Genomic DNA, 14,417 nt, shown 5'->3' on the forward strand with positions numbered 1-14,417 from the left:
GGCCGCCATCTGATAACAGATAGATCGTTGGACCGCCCTTGTACTGTATTTTTTTTTCTCCTTAAGCCTGACATGCTGTTTGAGTAGTAGTAGAGGCCTGTAGTGTTGTAACCAGAGGTAATAAAAGTTCAGACGTTCACTGAACCAGGAAGCAAGCTGTGTTTATTTAAGGGGCTAATGACATCGCAGAGTGAAGCCATGTTAACTAGGTGGAGACTTTCACAGCTCTCTGTGTGTGTGTGTGTGTGTGTGAAGTGGCAGTTAGCTTATTAGTGTGTCACCTAACATAACACAGTCTCTATCAGACACAGAGCAACATTAGCTTTAGCATTCATTTGGAGTTATGCTTTTGTCTACCTGGCCACTGTAGGTCCAATATTCACTCACATTTTAGCCGTTTTTGTTTCTAACAACTCTCAAAAAGCTAGAATTACTGCGGTTGTATGCCTCCGTCAACCAGTCGAGTTGCAGTTTAAATCCACGTCTGTCCAAAATATCATCACTTCCTTATTCCTTTAGACATTTGTGTGAAATCGTCATAATTAGCATATGAATTCTTGAGTTATGGCCAAAAAAACTGTTTTGTGAGGTCACAGTGACCCTTGACCGACAAATTCAAAACAGTCATCCTTGAGTCTAAGTGGTTGTTTGCGCCAGATGTAATACAATTCCCTTCAGGCGTTCCTGAGATATTACCTTCACAAGAATGGGACGGACGGACAGACGGACGGATGGACAAATCCAAAACATAATGCCATAAGGCCGCGGCGCGGAGGCATAAAAATGTGTAGCTACTAAAAGCTAGTCGTTAACTTTGTCTGTAGTATAGTGCAGGTTCACCAGAGTTTTTTTAGCTAAAAACATTAAGGGAAACAAGGTTGATGAAAACGATGAGACAAGTGAAGTTGCTAAAACCAAAACAATGAGCTAAAAGATGCTAAAATGCTCGGTGGAGATGAGAGGAATTGCAGAGTCGGGTGATAACTCTCTGTAGGTTTATCAATACCTAAGCGACACCTTTCACATTACATGTTGCCATTTGACCCTTTGCTATTATAAATGTATTGATTAGTGCAGCTTTAAGTATACAGAGAATACAGTTTTATCCTAAAGCCAGGTCCTTCAGTTGAATAGATGCTTACTGAAACTGTAAATATTGGCCTTTTAGTGCTTACAGACGTGCTGAAAGTGTGCTAAATGTGCACAAAACTAAATAATATGTAAAAAAAAAAGTGAAAGAAAAAAAGAAATCTGAAATGTTCCAACAACTCCAAAAGCAGGTAGTGGCGTCATCAGTCTGCTGCTCAGCATTAGTCATCCTAAAAAGTCAGACTATACAAAAAGTAAACAGTATTTACTCTGACTTAAAACATTTGCAAAGTCTGACATCACCTATCATTACGTCCTGCTACTGTACAACGTGTAATAGCTTTATTTATTTTGAGTATTGGAAACTCATTAATACAATCCACAATTTAATATTTACACTGAACTTAGCCTTGGACCATGAAATATGACGGATGTAGGGACCAATTACAAAATTCTTGGCCAATACCGATGTTTAAAGGGACTGTTTGTAGCTTTCAGAAATGCTTGTTCACAGCGACACCTGTGGCCATAAAGTTTCTCGCTGCGGAGCCCCGTCAATTCACAAGACACGGAAAACCTCTGTTGGTCTGGAGGAGCTGCAGCAGTTATTTCTGCACAAACGTCCACTGTACATTCACTAGATATTCTCAGAGCTAAACTAACTCTCCTGCAGTGTGGAGTGTGCGCGCATGCACGTCTAGAGGTGGAGCGAGACAGCAAGAACGCGCGCGGTGTGTGAGTGAAGGCAAGCAGGCAGACGAGCAGAGACTCCGGCCACACGTGAGCGCGCATGGGATCCCGACCCGGTAGATTTATACGTGTAAAAAGTTACAAACAGTCGCTTTAAAATAACAATCCGATAGCGATGTTTTTGTTTATTTAGTTTTTGCTGTTATTTATTGCCCTGTTGTGCCGGGGAAACAAAGAACCTCTTCATTATAAAAAATAACTGAGCTGTTTTAAAGTCGCTTTAGCGGACTAAAGCTCTCACTGATCACTTGTCTGACCTTTAGCACTTTAACTCAGTGACCCTGTTACCACAGACACAAAGAAAACTAGCCTTTTGCTTAGTTTCCATATTCCAGACAGAGCTGGTATATTGAGATACTCAAGATAAAAGTACATTCAGTGGAGTGTCAATTGAGTTTGACTTCTTAAACCAGGCTGAATCTGGGTCAGAAGAACCAGCCTTTTCTGTGGAGGAACTTTTCAAAGGGTAATAGATGTGTGTAATTTGGAGTTCAGCTGCCTCATAGGCTGGTGGATAAGCATCGTGATTATCTGTCCACTCTGGTGGGAGGCATGAGCTGGTTAATGGTGAATAAAAAAAGGACTCCACAGCTGCTATTTTGCTATTTCTATTTGTTGTTTTGTAAGTTCATTTTCACCGTATGTGCCATTGTTGTTGCCACATGTGACACTTTGTTTATGTTCTTTTCAAAGATGGGATCTTCTGTCAGAGCTCTCCTTTTTCTTAAAGCTCCCCCACCCCCAGCTGCATGCAGGAAGTACATAATAAGTCGAGACAAACACAGGAAGCAGGACGTGCTGTCGTGTTGCGAAGCTATTTTTCTTCCCCTCTCCTTCCATCACGAGCCGAGGCTGCGTCAACCTCTCCTCCTGAACAACTACGTCAGCTATTGGACGGCACCAGAAAAGCACCAGGCAGGAAGCCGACTCTCCATTTTCAAACCCCCCCACCTCCCTACAAAAAACAACCAGCTCCAACCTTTTTCCTTAAATAAATCCATATAGCTTCCGCTTTGCCAACAAGCTTTGACTTTGAACAAATACACACACCGCTGTTGTCCTTATTTACAACCCTAGTCTTCCCCCTGAACAGGGGGTCATAAATACACCTTCTGAAGCTTTATTTAAAGATAACCATTGTTTTTTAAGTGGCCCACAACCCCCCGACCCCTTCCTTCCTATCTTTCTCTCTGCTCCTCTTCTCACGCTTTCATCTATGTATCCCTCGGTGCCCGTTATCTGCTCTCTTTCAAGTAAAACTCTGTGGCATTCAGGTCAAAGCTGTTCTATTCCCCTTAAAGGAAAAAATCCTCCCTTGGATGTGATTACGCTGTTAGATATCATCAGTCTGTGATGCTCTACAAGTTCATTTAGAGGGAATAGTTGACTTTTCAGTGTGCAAACTTTGCCTTTATCTGGCTCCTCTAATTCTACTTTAGTGAGTGATGTCAGCCGTTAACTTGTTCCTGACAGTCAAAAGAAGTTTTATGGGTATATACGAGACACCCAGACATTACACCTATATGTTATTGTTGAACATGTTATTCTAAAGCCAAGGGCATTAATTAAACCAGCTCTTCTGGTTTCAGGTATTTCCACCATTGTAACCTGACTGCAGAGATTTGCGACCATTCAACCTAGAGTTTGGATTCTCCGACACGACAGGTTTGTGCCGGGTTGGGCTGTTACTTCTAAAAAATTCCCTCGGGCTTGAATCTGGTCAGGTTTGTGCCAATTTCGCGGTGTGTTATTAATTTTTTAAATGCAGACCTTATAGTCTGCAATATGACTTTTGGGCTGTGTTGAAGATTCGGTAGGAGAAGGCGCATGTCGGAGATCGTGTCACAAATTACCACACTAAAAAGACTTTAGATAACTTTAGCTTAATATTTTTTATATATATTTATTTATATATTTATTTTTTTACAGTTGAAATTTTGGTTTTTAATCAGGCTCGGGCCCAAAACTGCTGCTGTGGTCTGGGCTCGGGTTGGGCTTAGACAGAAACTATGTGGGTTCATGTAGGGCCATGTAGATCATAGCTCTAATATTCAACCACAAGAAGTGTCACTGTTGTTGGACAATAAGGCCCGCTCAAGGCGCCAGTATACTCCATCAGAACTGCTCGTCAGATGCTCCAATAGCTTCCGAAACCTCCTCCCCCGACACCTTTCCGACGTCACAATCTGGGCTGTGTTTAAATTACCGTAAGTTTTCGAAAGCGACAATCCGACATTCGAACCCACTTGACGCAGTTCTTTGAATTTTTCTCTATAGCTCTTTTTTTCATTCTTGACACAACTATTTTTTGTCACTTTTCACGTGTACAACCAAGTAAAACACGATGAATGACTTCCAGGAGAGAAGGTCTGAAGATGTGCTCCGTTCAGGGCTGTCACGAATACCACTTCTTGGGCATCGAAGCTCAATGAGGGCTGCATTTTCACCCTTTGAGTGTGACGGTTCGGAACAACTATTAACACTTTCATCTTCCAACATGGTCAGACAACACATTAAGTTATCCCGAAGGTGTTGGATGGGTTTGGGGTCAGGGCTCTGCGCAGGCCAGTCAAGTTCTTCCACATTAAAATGTGAAACCCATTTCTTTATTGACCTGGCTTTATGCAGGGGTCACTGTCACTGCCTTTTCTGAACTGTTGCTACAAAGCTGGACGCAAACTCTTATCTAAATCATTGTATGCTCTTCGTATTAAGATTTATCTTCATTGAAATCAGTGAAACAGACTCTTCTCATGGAATATGAGCCCACTCGAAGGAACCATTTTATAACAGCTGGGCCTCTTATTCAAAAAGTCTTGTAGCTGGATTTGCATTCTGGTATTGAGGCTGTATAGAAACGTGATCCTGCCTTCTCTGTGATAGATTTCTTGCTGTGTAATTGTTGAATATCTTCACAAAATGGTGACTTTAGAGAAGTCTTTTATTCTGAAAACAGTCAAGGTTGATATTTATATTTATATTATATTTACTTTGATATCTCAGCTGTCCAATCTTTTGTAGCTGAGTTGAAATATTCTGTTCTTTGAAACTATAATGTACATCTGGGAGTAGAAAAAATACACCACCAAGCAAGAAAATAGGCTAAAAAACAAAACTACATTACATCAATATCCGTTATCTGTAAATAATCATACGTGTTTAAGGCTTGATTTTCATCTCAATCAATTGAATTAAAGCTCCTAGAAGCTTCATTGTTCACTCAAGGTTTTCACTTCATGCATTCTGACTCACACATCCAAGTTTCCCTCATTAAAGAATCAGCAAGTGGCCGTATTGGATTCCACTCGACAGACTGTCCTTGGAGATGGCCTGTGATACTGGATACTGTTTATAGGGAGAGCAGGTGTACACCACATCGACCGGCCAACCCGCCACATGCATTATTTACTGCGAGGACCAGCAGCCGCCATGTGACACGATGAGCACGGAGGAAGTCTGCTCATTCGGAAAGAGAGCCAGTGCAACACTTCTTTTTTTAGCTGCGAGGAGTTTCTTGTGAAGTAAAACCAAAGAGCCATGTGCAGGTCATGTGCGGTTGGGGCAAAGGAGTTGGTCAGTAGGTCATCATGACTCAGGCAAAATGTTTTATCACCAATACGGCTACTGACAAGAAATCTTGTCCTCAGCTGTGTAGATATAAAAACATAAAACTGAACCATAAAAAGCCTCAGAGTTCTCTTTAAAGCCTCAAAACGAAAGTGTGTGAAATTCAACCATCTGAGTTTCTGATAAGACTCGACGAACCTCACTATCAAGTCACTAATCATTAACAGAGGGGAAAGATCGTGGGAAATTAGCCTGTGCCATGAACCTTGTCACTTCCCCAGTTTTAGTTCAACTTAAGTCCATATTACAGATGTTATCCTGGAGTCAATGCATTTCAGTGACAAACTGCACACGAGTCGAGAAGTTTACCCGACAAAAGAAACACACGTTTATGCAGAAGAGTGCAGAAAAAATGGCTTAAAAAAACATTACATTTAAACAAGATTAAAGGTTCAGTGTGTAGGATTTGGTAGCATCTCGTGGTGTGGTTGCAGATTGCAACCAACTGAGTACCACTCCGCTCACTCCTCCCTTTCCAAGTCTGCGGTAACGTGAGCCGCCGAGTGCAAAACTGTGGTAACGCCGTTTGCCTCGCTCAGAGGTCATCCTCACCATAACAACACTACTTTAGGAGCAATGGAAGTCAGACGGCGGTTGGCGGTACCACGGTTCTGCAGCTCAGCAGTTTCACAAGCGTGTCGGAGAACTACGGTGGCCTTCAGGTAACATAAAAACGTGAAAGGCTCTCTCTAGAGACAGTGTTTGGTTTGACCGTTCTGGGATACTGTAGAAACATGGCGGACTCCGTGAAGAAGACCCGCTCCCTACGTAGATATGAAGGGCTCATTCTAAGCTGATGAAAACACAGTTATTAATATCATATTCCATTTCTGCTAATAGATCCCCCGAAATGTTACACACTGTTCCTTTAAGGGACTACAGCCTTGCTGGCTAGTCTGTGAGCTAAATGCTAACATGCTGATGCTAAGAAAGTATAATATTTACTATGTTTACTATCTTAGTTTAGCTTCTTAGCATGCCAACATTTGCTAATTAGCACTAAACACAAAATACAGCTGAAGAAGCTAATGGGAATGTCGTTAGTTTTGCAGATATTTGGTCATAAACCAAAGTTGTAGGTATATTAGAATGTGGCATGATGTTGGCACTACAGGAATTTCTTCAGTTTATGGAAAATAACAGCACTCGGGTGGCCCTGGTGGAAAAGCACTAAACACACACACACACGCCATTTTCCTCTCCCTCTTTCTGTCTGTATCACACTGACTTCATTCCCTCAGGGTTTTCTGAAAACCAGCCGACTGCATCTGCTGTTTATTCAAGAAACTGGTAGTGGAGCTCAGCTTGCGCAGTTTCACAGAGGGCCGTCCTAATTGCTGTTAGCTGTGTCGACCAGGAGAGACACCACAAATAATCCCCTCTCAGCTCCGTCACATCGCAAAAACTAATAAAGCGGGCAGTAGGAGATTGTCAGTACTCAAACACGACGACGACGACTTCACAGGACAAAGCTGTGAGAGATCTACCTCATACCACTCTCTCTGTTACACACTCAAGTGACAAAATGATGGATGTGTTTCAATGAGGCGAAAGGAAAACACTCACCTGTGAAGTTTCCAATTCATTGCTGCAGCTCCCCCTCCGTGATTGGTTGATCGGGGTGCCGCTGTCGGGCGGTAAGGGCCGGTAGCCAATGAGAGGCGCGGCACTCGACTCCACCCCCGGCAGGTCATAACCACCTGTTCGCATGTTACGGGGGAGCATGGTGCCAGCTGCCACAGACAGGAAGGACAGAAGAAAAGATGATTCAGGCAAACATCTTGAGAGTTTGTTGGGATTAGACAACATGTTGATTAGTAAAGTAACATTTGAAGCTGATTATTCTCCTTATAAACCACTAAGACCAGGAGAGCACTGGTTTCCTGTGTGTATTACAAATGGCTTTATAACTCACTGAATGTTTTAGGTACCAAATACATGTGTGATCTGCTGCTACTGTACATTATGAACCGTCCACACCTCTCAGATCGTCAAGGACAGGTCTGCTTCTGTCCTCAGGGTCAAAACTAAATATGGAGAAGCTAAAGTTTCTATGCAACCACATATCTGAAAACAACTTTCACGTCTTTTAAATTGAGGCTTAAAATGTTACTGTTAACTATTCATTCATATTTTACACTGCACTGTGATTTGTATTCTTCTTTTAATTGTGCTTTATTTAATTATAGCTTATTATTATCTTCTATTTTACTCTTCTTAAATGCTATTAGGGCTGGGCGATATGGACAAAACGTTCTTTATCACGATATACGTTATTTCATATCTCGATAACGATATAGTATATCGAGAGATAGCATGTTTTCTGGTAATTCAATCAATAAGTAGTCCATATGAAATAACCACATAGTAAAGCCTATTTATGTATACTCATGTGTGAATTAAATATTTTACAAATGAAAAGAACTGAGTAGTTTTCTTATTTTAAGAACTTGAGTGCAAAATGAACATTACAGTTTTAAAAATAAATAAATATTGGCCCAGCCTATGTTGCAATAGAAACGATACAGAAAAATATATACGATAGACATTTATATATCATTATGACAATATTTATTACACGTTTTGTTTAATACTCAATTCTGATTGGTCAATAACGGCGTTCTACGGTCTGTTATTTCTTTAAAGCAGACCGTTGCTATGTATAACAGACCGTTGCTATGGGTGCAGTTCTGATGTTGGACTCTGGCGGACCAATTTTGTGTCAAATTATTGATTTCTTAAGTAAGTAGCCGTGTAATAATGTACAGCTAGCAGGTCACTGTTGTGAAATAAACCCCAACAGGGCGATGTGGCACCCCGACACAAAGCGGATGACCCGCTAGCTGTACATTATCCAGCTTATTATTAAAAACGGGCTCGCTGTACATTATCCCTTACATACCGTCATATTGCCCAGCACTAAATGCTATTTATGTCTTTTTATATCGCCTGTGTTAAACCAATAATCAGGTGCTTATATGAACATTGAAACAGGTTTTGCTTGCTATATATACATATAATATTTCCTCCTGTTCACCGTGGCAATTAAAAGTCATCTTTTAATGTAAGTGATGTGGGACAAAATCCACAGTTCTGTGCAATATTGGAGTCTAAAAGTTTATCTGAAGCTGATATCCTTTAATGTCTATTTATGTCTTATGTAAAGCACTATGAATGGCCTTGTTTTTGAAAGGTACTGTATATAAACGTACCTTTCTTTTACCTTGGTGGATACATTTCTAAACTTTGACATGTAGGTAGATAAAAGATGCATGCCGGTGAATGTGTTGCTGCTTTAATGTCAGTGTTTGAGTCCCTGTTTGTTAGAATACTCTGAACCTAATGAAGATCAACATTGGACAGTTTATCAGGCACAGTTGTTACAAAAAAAACAGAGTATTAGCATCCTTTGAGTGCAAGTTCAAGACATTTTAAACACTGCAGTAAGTTAATGGCAGCTCGGAGGCCATTTCGTGGTCAATTTGTTTAACACATTCACAGTGGCCCACAGCAGGTCAGGATTTGCATCGCAACCCCTCCTTCCATTTCCCTTTCCCCGCTTTGGTATTTGGATTGCCATGAAGATAGACATCTAGTAAACACTGGTTCAGGAAGAGAGGTGTAGGAGGGAGAGAGATGGAGAGGTTCGTACAGTATGAGCACTATATGGAACTGAGAACTATGGATTAATTACATGTTGATAAATGATGTGTGCTGAAGTTTCTTTTGATTTTTCTTGCGAACAAAACGTGCAGAATGGATGTCAGGTGCACCACTGCCACAGAATCAATCTCATAAAGAGCCTGCTGCTGACACTTCCATCCTGGTGAAAGATTTCCTTCGAGGACCCCTCCGTCAGCTCTCACAGAGCAGGAGCTAAAAAGCCTCAAGTGTGACATAAAAATGTGCTGGCACTCCCCAACTTTCCATTGTGCTTTTGTCTTGAACTCCTGCAGCTCTGTTGCATTGGTGCAACACTTTACTTTCTCCTCTGCAGTCATCTGTTGTAGGGTATAATTTGGCTCATTATGATCTAGCGTAAGAAGAAACTAGTTTGCAGTCTGCATGAGAGAGAGGAAAAGACACATGCAGGCCTGCAGGAAAAACAAGTCATAAGCAGTTTGTGTTCTGCCTGACCAACGGCCCTGCAGAGGTCTGAATGGCTGCTATTCACAGGCTCTGACCAAAGCAAACAGCCCACATATGACTGAGGTGTACACACACACACACACACACACACACACACACACACACACACACACACACACACACAGTACAGCTGTAACTAGGTTACAGTTTAAGTCACACCCATAATGCCCCTTTTCTGCTCAATAAATGCAGCCATAGGGTGGTGCTATACAGTTCTGCTCAGTCCTAATGATAGCTTTGCTGTCACAATGTGAACTGGATGATGAGAATAAAGCCTGACAGTGTTATGTGTGTGAGAGAGAGAGCTGTGGAAGTTTGTGCGTGCTGACACTCCTGTTAAAACACACAATGTGCTTCCTATATGAGTCACTCAATGACATGCAGGTCCTAGAAATGTTGCACAAAAAAACAACAGAGAGAGGCGATTGCTACAATTAAGCAAACAGAGGAAGAGAAATGAAGGAAGCTACAATGTAATTCAACTTACTTGTTACAAAGTGTCATTCGCAGGATGTGAGAGATCCAGACTGTGATCAGCTGGCTGTCAGGCATCTGGTGCTGCTGGATCGGATCTGTGGATCAGCTGAGGAGAGTCGCGCCCATCTGAACCACCGACACCACCGACCACAACGACAAGAGAGAGTCACCCTCTCTCTCTCTCTCTCTCTCTCTCTCTCTCTCTCTCTGTCCTCTATCAGTGTCCCTGCACAGCTCGTCTGTCCAGCCTTCAGCAGCTGATAGCAGCACTCTGGACAGACTGCAAACTCCCTCCTCCTCTCTCTCTCTCTCTCTCTCTCTCTCTCTCTCTCTCTCTCTCTCTCTCTCTCTCTCTCTCTCTCTCTCTCTCTCTCTCTCTCTCTCTCTCTGACGTCGCAGTTCCTGTATGTTGTTGCACTCAGCTCTTCTCTTTGGCAACAGCACCGTGTCTCTCCGGGTGGTACACTACACACACAGTGACCGGCTTCAATGCACTAGAGATGGGAAGTCGATCTGTCTTTAGTGATCCAGATCATTTGGCTCAGCTCACCAAGAAGAGTCGGTTCTTTTGGCTCTTCGTTTTACTTCACTTATTCCTTTTTATAATTCAGCCAAATTTAGCTTTAGTTGTTTTGACCTATGATTAGTATGTGTGCGCATATATTTTAACAGTCTCTTCTGCACTTTTTTTAATAGTATTGTATCACAGCTGTTACCCTGCACTATATTCAGTTTTAACATTTTTCTTCATCTCCTTGTATTTTTATATCTGGTATTTTTTTTTGTACTTTGCACTACTAACTTTTTTACTGCCTTTTTACTATCATGTTTTTGCACTATGGAACTGTGATGCTGGAAACTTGAATTTCCCTCTGGATCAATAAAGTTACTATCTATCTATCTATCTATCTATCTATCTATCTATCTATCTACTATCTATCTATCTATCTAGCCAGATCATTTGGCTCAGCTCACTAAAGAAGAGCCAGCTCTTTCGGCTCCCAAACGGCTCTTCATTTTACTTCACCTTTTTATAATTCAGCCAAATTTAGCTTTAGCTGTTTTGACCTATGATTAGTATGTGTGCACATATATCACTTAGAATAGAATAGAATATAATAGAATAGAAAGCTTTATTGTCATCGTATTAAATACAACACGATTCACAGTTGCCACTTCTGGTCAGTGCTTTAAAACAAATACTTGACAAGACTAAACGAGGCAGGTAAAACATATAACAGGTAAAACACACACAGTTATAGAGCAAATAAAACAGGTCAAGTAGATGTAATAAATAAATATAAACAGAAATGTTGCACTAGAAGTATAAAATATAAAAATAGATTTAATGTAAACAGAGGTAATGCACTTGTAAAATAGGTAAGGTAGATGTAATAAGCCACACACTAGTGATGGGAATTCCGTCTCTCTTTAGTGAGTCAGATCATTTGGCTCAGCTCACCAAGAAGAGCCGGCTCTTTCGACTCCCAAACGGCTCTTCGTTTTACTTCACTTCTGCCTTTTTATAATTCAGCCACATTTAGCTTTAGCTGTTTTGACCTATGATTAGTATGTGTGCACATATATAATTTAAATTATTCAATATAATTATACTAAACCTTATAATTTCCAGAATACCATAATTTTACATGCTGCTTCGTTTCCGACTGTCACTCATCTCGTCTGCTATTCGCGCACCGCACTCCTCTCTCTCTTTCTCTCCTCCTCTTCCTCCTGCTCTGTACCTGTAGACCGTCAGCACGCCGCACCCCCCCCCCCCGCCCCTCCCTGCTTGATGGTATGATCCTTGTCTGTCATCACCTGATTGGTCCCACGGACATCATTAACACAACATTCAGTCACAGTCGGTGCATCGAGTGTCCGTGGTGCGGAGAACATCGTCCTGTCATACTGCCTTGAATTAATTAAAGAAAAAAGAAAAGAAAAAAAACGTCTCTCGGACGGGAGCCGGCTATTATCGTTCATTTAAAAGAGCCAGCTCTTTGAACCGGCTCGTTCGTGACCACACATCACTACAATGCACCGCTCTTCCGGGGATGTGTGACTTCTCCAGGGACAGAGGAGGGAGACATAATTCCCCAAAACAGACGCATATTCCCCCACAGTCAGTTCAAGCGTACGCACGCACGCACGTATATACACTCCCGCTTTTCTGTTGCCACAGTAAACCTGTAACCTCTTCACCTCATTTAACCTTTAATCCTGACCGCAACCATAACCCCACATCCAAAAATCCAGAGGTTAAAGTGGCAGTAGGCAGTTTATTTTTGGCATCATTGGACAAAAATCCCATAATAACCTTTCAGCATATTGTAATTCAAGTGTTCTGAGAGAAAACTAGACTTCTGCTCCTCCTCATGGCTCTGTTTTCAGGCTTTAGAAAATCGAGTCCGTGACGGGAGACTTTGACCAATCACAGGTCATTTCATTGAGAGAGAGCGTTCCTATTGGCTGTGCTCTGGTCATGTGACCGGAACTTGGCGTTCCTTCACCAGCTCGCGTGTGGCTACGCTTTTCAGACAAGACTCCAACACAAACTACACGGTAGCACCAAAACCGCAAAGTTATATCTAGTGAAGCCCGTCTTGCAAAACAGTGTTGGCCGCCGTCGGAGGACGCGGGGGAGACCGTAGCTTTGGTCTCCAGGGCCGGAGTCTCTGCTGTACTCTGCTCCTCTGCTCCTCTGCCTGCTTGCCTTCAATCACACACCGCGCTCGTTCTCACTCTTTCGCTCCACTCTCACATTCATGCGCGCTCACTCCACACTGCAGAAGAGTTAGTTAGGCTATGAGAATATCTAGTGAATGTACAGTGGACGTTTGTGCAGAAATAACTGCTGCAGCTCCTCCAGACCAACAGAGGTTTCCCGTGTCTTGTGAAGTGACGGGGCTCCGCAGCGAGAAACGTTATCGTCTCCGACCAAAACTCCGGCGTCTCCCCTGTTCCCTCCGGCCGCGGTCGGGAGGCTGAGGCAGGAAAAGCCAACACTAGGATCAGCATTGATTCATGGAGAGACCTTCGTCTGGTCAGCTAACATTACTGCCAAGCAGCTGAATTATAGAGTGATATTATGGTTTTAGCTGACGTGTGTCGCCTCACTGTTTTGATCGATGCTCGTTCATGTCTATGTAGAGCGAGCACAAGCACGAGCAACAGGACGCTGCCTTTCGTTGACTTAACGGCCACAGGTGTCGCTGTTAACAAGCAATTTCTGATTCTTACAAACAGTCCCTTTAAAGGAATCATCTGAATTATGATATGGCCATCACAGCCACAACACTAAATTCTAGGGAATAAGATGCAGTTCATCTCTCCAGAGACTTGAGGGAATCTATGATCACCTGGTTTTCCCTTTAATTTGTCACTCATCTGTATAAAGTATAGCATAATGTCTGATCCGTGACTCGCTCAAGAGATGTGACAAGTTTGTGATTTTATTTCATCTTGTCTCAAAGACACATTCGGCTACTTTTAGACAGCTCGCTGACAGTACGTGTGTGTGTGTGTGTGTGTGTGTGTGTGTGTGTGTGTGTGTGTGTGTGCCCCTGAGTCTCGTGACATCTCATGACACTGATCCGAACAGTATCGTGCTTAACTCTCCTAACGATCTTTGATTAATTAGCTGATGCTCTTATCAGTGAGGGGCTGCTAAGCCAAAGGACTGGCTGACATCAGGTTGCTGTTGTTGCCTGTTAGGCAATTATGAATGGGACTGCCTGCAACCGTAACGCCATCCATCGCCAGCCATCATGTGACGGTGATGCCCATGTGCATTATGGACAGGAAGTGGAAACTGTGTGTTTCTCTCTGACACACAAAGAGAAAAAAATTACCTGAAACAACACAAACACACAAAACAGGATGGCACATACATGATAATCTACAAAAAATCACATCATTTCAAGTTTACATGATTATCAATAAAGGCATTAAAAAGCCCCAAAAAGAATCTTTAAAAAAAAGAATCATACTTTATTAGTTGTTTTATTTATTGTATTATGTATTAATTCATTAATTGTAATCTGCAACGAAACTGGTAACTAATGTTGTCAAATACATGTAATGGAGTAAAAGTATAAAGTAGCATAAATGGAAATACTTAAGTAACATACAAGTACCTCAAAAGTACAGTACTTGAGTAAATGTACTTAGTTAGCCTACTTTTCACACAGGTGCCATACCTCTAAGTTGCAACTACTTTGAAATGCTTCTTCTTTTAAAAGAAGCATTAGCTAAATTGAAACTGGGATATCTGATTACTTTTAATGAAAGACCTAGAAGCAGAGTCAATCGGGAGCTGTCTG

At 41.9% G+C, this 14,417-nt stretch overlaps 1 protein-coding gene across 2 annotated transcripts in view; it reads right to left on the reverse strand.

Moving 5' to 3' along the window:
• rgl2 (ral guanine nucleotide dissociation stimulator-like 2) overlaps window positions 1-10,495 on the reverse strand; it is a 35,006-nt gene extending 24,511 nt beyond the window's left edge. The window contains exons 1-2 of one of the 2 annotated variants that reach the window (XM_074652686.1): window positions 10,103-10,495; window positions 7,033-7,199 (exon numbers count right to left, since the gene is read on the reverse strand). In XM_074652686.1, the coding sequence (XP_074508787.1) occupies window positions 7,033-7,191 (159 nt within the window). In that variant the 5' untranslated portion in view covers window positions 7,192-7,199; window positions 10,103-10,495. The remainder of the gene's footprint in view (window positions 1-7,032; window positions 7,200-10,102) is intronic. The other variant, XM_074652685.1, reaches the window with a different exon arrangement.
• Between the last annotated feature and the right edge of the window lie 3,922 nt (window positions 10,496-14,417).

This window comes from Sebastes fasciatus, chromosome 12 (genome assembly GCF_043250625.1).
Source record: "Sebastes fasciatus isolate fSebFas1 chromosome 12, fSebFas1.pri, whole genome shotgun sequence".
In the NCBI taxonomy this organism is placed as follows: domain Eukaryota; kingdom Metazoa; phylum Chordata; class Actinopteri; order Perciformes; family Sebastidae; genus Sebastes; species Sebastes fasciatus.